The 10,000-nt window shown below is 43.2% G+C and overlaps 1 protein-coding gene across 1 annotated transcript in view; it reads right to left on the minus strand.

Annotated features, from left to right (window-relative positions):
• The window catches only part of sema4f (sema domain, immunoglobulin domain (Ig), transmembrane domain (TM) and short cytoplasmic domain, (semaphorin) 4F), a gene marked incomplete at its 3' end in the record, with an annotated part of 85,596 nt that overhangs the window by 12,666 nt on the left and 62,930 nt on the right, over window positions 1–10,000 (minus strand). The window contains exons 2-3 of the mRNA XM_080741405.1: window positions 3,103–3,254; window positions 1,456–1,515 (exon numbers count right to left, since the gene is read on the minus strand). Of these exons, the coding sequence (XP_080597531.1) occupies window positions 1,456–1,515; window positions 3,103–3,254 (212 nt within the window). The remainder of the gene's footprint in view (window positions 1–1,455; window positions 1,516–3,102; window positions 3,255–10,000) is intronic.

A 10,000-nucleotide genomic window follows, 5' to 3' on the forward strand; every position in this document is an offset into this window, starting at 1 on the left:
CACGCACGCACGCACGCACGCACGCACACACACACTCCCGACATGGTCTTGGCTTGAGTCCCAGAACTTTCTTGTCCTAATGATAGGGATCATGTCTATGGTCGTCTCTCTCTCTCGATCTCTCTCTCTCTCTCTCTCTCTCTCTCTCTCTCGATCTCATACACACACACACACTCTTTACGTCCAAATTAGATTTGAATTAATCCAAGACTCTCAACATCACAGAGGTCATCATGCGTCGAGGACATCAGGGTTTATATCCTTTTGCCTGGTGACTTCTTTAAATGCAGACAATGAACAGCACTGTGACTTTCCCTGCAATCTGTAAGCCTTCCAAAGTTAACTTTGTGAACACGTCCAAGGCCACCAGCTGTCCGGAACATAAGCTTATGCACATAAACATGAACTGTGATACAGCATGCCGCTAAAGGCAGTTCTAAGGCCAGTTTATATAAGGCTTTGTTTTCAGACCAGGCAGCCCTATCTGAAGACAAGCACTACTTCTTCTGTCTAGTCTACACTACCAATAACAAGTTTGTGCCAGACACAAACAACCGGCCAGCTCTGGGTTTTTCGGGGGCATTGATACGCTTTCAAGTTCACTCAAGGTCGAAAGTCACATGTGACTTCCTATTTGTGGATAATAGTCCATCTCCTCCCTAGTAGGGGCAGGGGCCCTTGAGATCTATTTCCAAAAATGGCAAACGTACTACATGCTCGTAAGTTGCATCGCGATGCATTGTGAGGTTGTAGTAGGGATGCAACTGAAAAATCTATTAGTCAGTCCTTAGTCTCCAAAAAGTCTCGATTTTAATATTTCAGAATCAAGTCAAAATATAGGCTAATAATAATGTACAGCAAATCGCCATTGATTGTATTGTCACTGGAAAAGTAACTATGAGGATTGAGAAGGCTGTACCAGATCTCCACAAAAGTTGATCAAAACTGGTTATAAAAAACGCATGGACAGCACTCAACACTTAATGTTATGTGACCATGTCAGTACAATATAAACAAAAACTTTTTTGTAATGACAAATAATTGCTAGAGCTGTAGAATATTCAATTTAGACTGTTATCAGTTTCTGGCATCCCTAGCTTGTAGATCTGCTATTTGCTCTATTCTTAAAAATAGAGGAAATGGTTAATGAAATTGTTGCTAATAATGCGTCTTCCCCGAACAGTGCCGTTGTGAATGGTCTTAAAAGCACAGCAGCGTATATACTGTAAGACAATCAATCATCTGCTGCTATACAGAGTAGAGACAGGGGCATCTTTATGCATTACAGCCACTCCCAACATGTGGAAAGGGAGTGGTTGTGATGCGTACCGTGCATGTGAGGGAACACACATGTACACACACACACACACACACACACACACACACACACACACACGTACACACGTACGTATACACACACACACACGCGCGCACACACACACACACAGTTCTCACCTCAGTTTTGCCCTTCGTCACACAGGACCTCCTCTTCTCCTCTGGAACATCCCATTTGATCTTGAGATTCACACAAACAGAGTCAAACATAAGAAGTCAGTCACATCGACAAGTTAAAATCTGCATCATATGCTGTATCCAACGCTTGCCTATATTTCAAGCGTCGCTTCAAGTAGATCGACCCTTTTCCCGCGCCTCCCCGTTCCTCTGAGTTTGTGGAGAGCAAAAACGTCCAATCGTATGACTTTTGGAATGGCCGACGCCATCGGCTAAGAAACGTGGTGTCTGAGATTCACATTAAGAAGAAGCTGATCAATATCTGATCTATTTATCATTGTTTTCACAGAGGCAAGAAGCGCCTCTGTGAGCGTGGTGTTATTTTCTTTCCATTTCATTAATTTTCTTCTCTCTCACCCATGTTTTCTGTGTGCTTTGTGTGTGTTTTGAGAGTGCTGAAGCGTGGTGTTATTTTCTTTCCATTTCATTCAGTTTCTTCTCTCTAGTTTGGAAGATTTACGAACGGGGAGGCAGGGGAGCGGGGTCGATCTACTTGAAGCGACGTGTGAAAGATAGGCAAGCGTACTATCCAACACGACGGCCATGTAACTAAACACACAATGTCATTTTCCAGCTCGACAACAGTACACTAAAGACAGCTTTTTAAAAACATTTGAGTCTAACCAGGGACGCGCTGTAGAAGAGGCATACCGTGTGGTATGCGTTCTTAATCATTCGGCTACCTGCAATCGGGTAGCCCCTGCAGTAACAGAATCGCGATACATATTTTGATCAACCCTTTCTAGCGGTGTTTTGCAAGCCGACTGTGTTGCACTGGAGAGACCTGGCATCATCTAACGCCTAGTTTCTTTACTGAAAACAACAATTTATTGTAGCCGTAGTCGTGTAGTAAGCGGGATAACAAACAGTGAGCTGGTCATTATTGGGAAATAAAGCTTCTATTCAGGGTGATTAAGATCTTATCAGGGTTTTTTCTTTTTTTTTAAGACCGGCTCATTGTTCATTATCCCTTGCTTAACATCATTATTATGTTAAGAAAGGGATTATGTTACTCATGTATCAAAATAACATTATATTCACAATTAAACAACGTTATAGATTACAGCTTTTATGCACATGACCCCATGACCTGCAACTGTTTGCAGGTCATGTTCAACGGGAGAGTGTTTTCTGCTGGTGTTTCAGTCCGAGTGCGTCAAAGGGTGCGTTCGGAAATGTGCACTGGGTCTGGTTAGGGTTAGGGTTAGGGTTAGTTTTACTGGGGTTAGGGTTAGGGTTGGCTTTAGGCATAGTTTTACTGAGGTTAGGGTTAGGATTAGGGTTGGGTTTAGGCACTCACTACACTGAGCACACACCCGGTGCGCATTTCCGAACGCACCCTTTGATACACTCGGACTGAAAAACCAGCAGAAAACACTCTCCCCATGTTCAACACATATAAAGTGACAAGTTTAATACGCGATATGCAAAGAAATATGTAATTTCATACAGCCTGTACACACACACACACACACACACACACACACACACACACACACACACACACACACACACACACACACACACACACACACACACACACACACACACACACACACACACACACACACACACACACACACAGCTCACCGTGCGTGGTTTTATGTTCAGGTTGTTGGTGTCAACAGCCAATATGGCGTCCTTGCCACCGAGAAACAGCATGCCAGTGGAGCGGTTCAATAGGAAGGTGCTAAAGTTCCTGAACTCCTTGAACTCCTCTGGCCCCAACATGGCGTCCTCATCTGGGTGGAGAGAACAGAGAGAGAGAGAGAGGGTTAATGGTGCTGTTAGGGACATATACAGTAGTATGATGAATTCTGGCAATATCAGAATAGGAAAAACATTCTGTCAAAATATCAGTTATTGCGACCGAAGGTCGCATATACTCTGAAAAACCGTGTCGCTTGAGTGACCTTCCTTCCTTCCTTCCTTCCTTCCTTCCTTCTGTAACCTTCCATCTGTACGGGACTGATGTCAGTGTGATGTCAGCGAGTTGTGACATCACTTCCTGTACGGGGCGGCTACACGAAATGTGGATAACACTATATATGGAGATAGTCCAGTCCATCATGTCATATGGGACTACCGTCATAGACAGTAGCCAAAAGAGAAGGATACACAAGACTAAGAAAGACAAAAAAAGAGAAGAATAAAAAAGAAAAAAAAGGAGGAGGAGAATAAAGATACAAAAAGGAGAGAGAAGAAAGGGTGGATGAGGTACAATGTGTCTCAGAAAAGAAAATGTAACAAGGAGGTGGCAACAAGGCGGCTAGATAAAGTTATTAGGCCTGGATCCGACTTTAAGTCGACGCACAGGATTCCAGAAGTGTAGCGCTTATTTGCTCTTGTATCAAACTGGTACTAAGAACAAAACGTTCTTAGAAATTAATATATATTTTCTAAAGTAAATATGGGGGCGGCTGTGAAAAAAAGAGAAGAATAAAAAAGAAAAAAAGGAGGAGGAGGATAAAGATACCAAAAGGAGAGAGAAGAAAGGGTGGATGAGGTACAATGTGCGGTATCCTCCTTGTCAAGCTCGACGTTGGGCATTTGGACCTATACATGGAGAAATGGAGCGAACCTGTGTGGCCTAAACATGGAGATGTGGTACAGAATGACTCATATATGGGCATAAAAAGTATGTCATGTGACATCACTTCCTGTACAGACAGTCAGACAGACAGCCATTGACTCCGGCCTAACAATGGCTACTGTCTATGACGGTAGTCCCATATTACATGATGGACTGGACTATCTCCATATATAGTGTTCTCCACATCTCCATGTTTAGGCCCTATCGCTCACACCCTAGGTGGGGTTGGCGATAGGGCCATTTTTTTAGTGGAGTTTGCATGTTCTCCCCGTGTCTCCTAGGGTTGATAACAACTAGAATCGTCAGAGAAACGCTGTGGTTGGCCAGATAGTCAAGAATTGGCGCGACCTCGCCCTTTAGGGCGAGGTCGCATGTCACTCTGAGGTCGCATTCCACCCTCAGGTGTCTTACTAGTATATATTATATATATTCTTATTTGTTTGTTTCTATTGCACACTTGCTTTGGCAATGTAAACATATATGGTGCCCATTTTGCCTTTTGAATTTAACAGAGAGAGATGATTACATGTATTTTAACCACCTTAAACCCAATATGCTTAGTTGACTGTGGTTCCCCAGGGCTCTCTATACTTGGTCCCCTTTATTCCCTCAACACAAAAACTCTTCTACAAGTGCACAACATGTCGCATCATCTATGATCCGCGGCTATTCATGTGGCCAGGACATACGCCAGTGCATGATGCCTATCAAATACGCTACTTTGAAAGGTTCACGAGGGCAGACGCTATTCATATTTTTATTTCTGACAGCAGATGCCATATACGTGCATTACAGGTAGAACACAGCACTGCTTGTACCGGTATATCTGCTATTATTTACCACATATTCGCCCCAGAATAGGGACGTTAGGGTTCAAGTGGTTAAGCTGCAGCCATATGTTTCACCTCTGCTCTCTGAGACAGATGAACTCACTAAACTCTCCGTTTCTCTCTCCTTCTACTGGGAGTTCCAGTTGAGCTGTGCGAAGCGAATGCAAAAACACTTCTAATGAGGCTGTCTGTTAATCTTAACCTGTCTTGCGTGACTGTGTCTGTATATGTCACTCTGTCTCCACCAGAGGGCGGTAAAAATGCAGCTCAACTAAGCACGTCTCTACACATAGGTTGCTTTGTTCTCTGTTGCATCTATCATCCTATTGACATTCACCCCTCACTATTCTCCGTAGCCTACACACGCACATGCTCACATGCATGCAAGCGCACACACAGAGATAAAAAACACAATATTCAAATATATAATAATGTCCAAATGATATCAATTCAGAATCAAAATAAAATGATGCATAATCCCAAGCATATACTGTAGGCTGAAGGCACAATTACAGTAGATGCATGTTAATCTCAGCTAAACATCAGATGTATTAACTGACATCCCCAAAAGCTTTTCCTTTTATTTTCCACCTTTTTCCTCTCTCTCTCTCTCTCTCTCTCTCTCTCTCTCTCTCTCTCTCTCTCTCTCTCTCTCTCTCTCTCTCTCTCTCTCTCTCTCTCTCTCTCTCTCTCTCTCTCTCTCTCTCTCTCTCTCTCTCTCTCTCTCTGTTCTTTTCCCCTTCCAATTCTACCATCCCTAATAACACACTACACGACTACAGGACAAAGCTTTGCTTTGTACGTCGTGGTACTGTGTGTGTGTGTGTGTGTGTGTGTGTGTGTGTGTGTGTGTGTGTGTGTGTGTGTGTGTGTGTGTGTGTGTGTGTGTGTGTGTGTGTGTGTGTGTGTGTGTGTGTGTGCGCCTTCGTAGTTCATACACAGCTGCTTTCCACGAGAGCACAGCTGTGTGCTGTACTTCAATGGAGTGGTGGTGCACGAGTGCACGACACTGTGTGTTGTTTGCACGCGCACGTGTGTGTGCATGCGTGCGTGCGTGATATAGGCTATAGTTTACTTTCAATAAGTTGTCCTACAATGCAAACCTCCTGTTGTTGACATTTCAAGGAGAAAACTAGTCCACGCAGACAGAGACATAGAGCAAGCAAAAGGGAAAGAAAACAAAAGCAATAATTACTGTATATTAAGATTAAACATCTCAACCGACAGACAAACTGTCTCTCCGCACGCATGCACGCACGCTCGCACGCACACACACACACACAGAGTATTTACCTCACCAGGAGGTAATTTACAGTCGACAGTGAGTGCAACAGGTTGAACTCTACTATTGATATAAGCCAACTACCTGTGCAAGCAAACAGCACGTCATGCCTAATCATCCACCACAGGACAAAGCCTGGCCTTGTCTGTCGTGGTGTGTCATGGTTTTTATTTGTGTCAATACAAAAAATGGGGGGGAAAATCAATCTATCAATCAATAAGACTTGAGCAAACAAAAGCATGACATGATGAGAACACTTGATCTATCATGACATTGGTATTACGGTGCATGACGTGGTCACATACCCAATATGAACACCTGATGAAACCGCTGCCAATGAACACACAATGAGAAATATATACAATATGTTGACAGACAGACAGACATCCCAAATAATCAATTTTAGAATCAACTGCTGCAATTATTGTACATTCACCACACAGAACATTCACCACACAGAACAAAAGAAAAACGGTATGAGTAAAACGTATAAACAGATAAGAGCTAGAGGTTAATAAAGCTTTTAAGAAAGATACAGAGAGAGACAGACAGACGGACACAAAGAGAGAGAGACAGAGAGAGAGAGGGAGAGACAGAGACAGAGACAAACAGAGAGAGAGAGAGAGAGAGAGAGAGCAAGGCAGAGAGAGACAGAAAGAGAGAGACAGAGACAGATAGAGAGAGAAATTAAGGCAAGAGATAGAGACATAAAGAGAGAAACAGACAGAGACAGAGATAGAGGGAGAGAGAGGTCTGCAGCACTGTATCTAACAGCAGGTGAATCGACAGTAGCAAATAGCCACAGCGGAACAGAGACGAAGTAAACAAACAGCATTCATCTCCATAATGGAGTTCTCACACTCTCCTGATAACACCAGCAATTACAAGCTGTGGAAAGAAATATACACACACACACACACACACACACACACACACACAGCGTCAATAGACAAATATGTGTGTGCACGGCATGCACAGAACCACGTTATTAATGGTCCGATACAAAAGGTGGAGAACGGTGGAAGAGAGAGACTGATGAATGGAAGGAGGAGGGTTGACACAGAGAGAGGGAGGTGGGGATAGATGGAGTCGTGGAACAGGTGCAGGAGGTATTAAATGAGTCTGTTGCATTGCCTCCCAGTCGCATTAAATACATTAGGTCTATTTGTCTGTGAGCTACAGAGTAGAAACGGGGCATGCAAGGCCAACGGTCCCTAGGTTGTCGTATATGAATGCATAGAAATGAATTGTTCTGTCCTGCAAAACATTATCTGTTTGGCTAGAGCACCTGTAAGAAAACACATTTTATCATTTATTGTAATTTTCAGCTGTTTGTGTTTTTTTGCCAAGAACAAATGTTATAGTGGCTAGTGGGTATCTCATTTTCCAGTAAAAGTCTTTGAAGAGAAAGTCTTTTTGCACCAATGTTTACAATGGTCAGGTGCGTAGGAGAGGAACTGCCAATGTTGAGAAAAAGGAGAAGTCTGCACACTGTCTTCACTTACATAACACATTTATTAGACTTTTATTAGCATTTTATAAAAGTTTTCTATCTTAGTTTAATGTTATCCACACTGTTGAGGAAGCTGTAAGTACAAGAGTTTCACTGCCAATTCCAAAAGTTACCAAAATGTATTGTACACATGTATGTGACACTTCTCACCTTGAAACTTAGTCACAACAACTAGTCACTTGTTGTTCTGAACAATCTAGCTTTCTATTGGTTAAGTACACCGACTTTTAATTGCACAGGGTCCACCTCTGGTCACTGATTATATGCAAAATAGATCTAGCATCATCAAGAAACAAGTTCAATCTGGTTGCTAATGTAATATGGAAGATACTTCTCCCAATGATATTGCCAAATAAAACCAGTCAATTTCTAATACTATGGTGTCAGCTGTGGGCCTGCTCGTTGACTGAATTGTAACTGCCTCCGGGTCTTTCACTGGCCAGGACTACTGACCAGGATTCACCAGGAACATTTGTTACACATGTTTTGATATTGTTTGATATTGTAGAATCTCTGATCAACTCTGCTGTCTCAGAAATGGCTCAAATTAGTTGCAAATCCATAAATGATCATTTAGGGATGAAGTATCCCTTTTAAGTTCAAACTCTGAAATAAAAAATGCTTCCCGAGTTATCCTGACATGACATTATAATGCTTCCTGACAGATCAAACACCCTTCAAAGGACCGGATTTAAAACCGGGGCTGTAGACAGTGCAGTGCAGGCCCCCATGTGCGCTCCTCTGTTCCATTAATGCTTGACGTTCAGTCCCAGACATCACAACATGCAGACTAATAATATTATTACTTAGTATCTGTCTGTCTGTCTGTCTGTCTGTCTGTCTGTCTGTCTGTCTGTCTGTCTGTCTGTCTGTCTGTCTGTCTGTCTGTCTGTCTGTCTGTCTGTCTGTCTGTCTGTCTGTCTGTCTGTCTGTCTGTCGTCCTAGATAGCCTGTCCCATTCTCAAAATGAAGGGAGCTCTTAATACACTGACATCTGTCTCGATGGAAAGTCAATCTCTCTCTCTCTCTCTCTCTCTCTCTCTCTCTCTCTCTCTCTCTCTCTCTCTGTCCATCTCTCTCTCCACTAGTCAATATGTCTGGGTTTCCAGTAACCTCTAAAATGCGTGTCACTTCTCATTTGCTAAGATGCCATCTGTTCGGCTCCAGGCAGCAAAGCTGCACTCTGACTGGTTGAGAGAGGAACTTCACTTCCTGTAAATCACACGTTGTGTGTATGTGTGATGACAGATCACACTATGGTAGAATTATTGTAGAGAACATGCATATGTGTGTGTGTGTGTGTGTGTGTGTGTGTGTGTGTGTGTGTGTGTGTGTGTGTGTGTGTGTGTGTGTGTGTGTAGTACAGTACACACCTGTTTACCAGCATTAAACCTTTCTCTCTCTGTCCCTCTCTCGACACTGTCTTTCACAAACCTTTCACTCCGTCTCTCCCCCTTTTTCTGTCTTCCACCTCCAACATCCATCCCTCCATCCATGCATCCCTCCATCCTTCCATCCATCCAACTTCGCGTCACCAGGCTTTCCACCGCAGAGGAAAGCCTGCTATTCGTTCCAAACTGGCCCGTGTGATTGCACGGCACCCACTGGTCAAGGGTTCCGGTTAGGGATGGGACGATAATAGTCATTATCGTTTACCGTGATAAAACACTCACAATAATCGTATTGTGGAGATTTAAATTTATCGTGAAATGCTGCTCCGTCATGCACCGGGATCAATTCATCTTTTATTTGCCGAGCTGCATATCCGGTACCATTTAAACCCCCTATAATTGGTCAAACGGACCTGGAAATAACATACTTGATAGAATATTCTTTTCACTCTCTACTGCGACACGTTGTGAGCTTGAAGATTTGCTATTTTTTGGCAAATGTTCCACCGCAGGATAATGGATGTGTTGGGGATATTTTGATTATCGCGATAATATCGTGGTCACATATTTGGAGACATGACATTTTCATTATCGTCCCTCCCATCCCTAGCTCCGGTGCCGCCTGATGCTGTAAAGTTATTTCCACTCCGACCGGATCAGAAACCCGAAAAAGGAATAGATCCCAGGCTAACCATAGTTCTGTTCATCAGCTCAATGTACACACACACACACACACACAGACACGTGTCATTGTCAGATATGACATCAGTCACTGTGCACTAGTGACACAGGCTGAAGGCAAGGTCTGTAGAAGTGTCCTTGTAAACTGGTCCTTACTGTCCCTCTAGGACAGAACCGTGCACACGCACATGTACGCAA

Source organism: Nannobrachium achirus, assembly GCF_963921795.1.
Source record: "Nannobrachium achirus genome assembly, chromosome: 14".
NCBI classification, from domain to species: Eukaryota; Metazoa; Chordata; class Actinopteri; order Myctophiformes; family Myctophidae; genus Nannobrachium; species Nannobrachium achirus.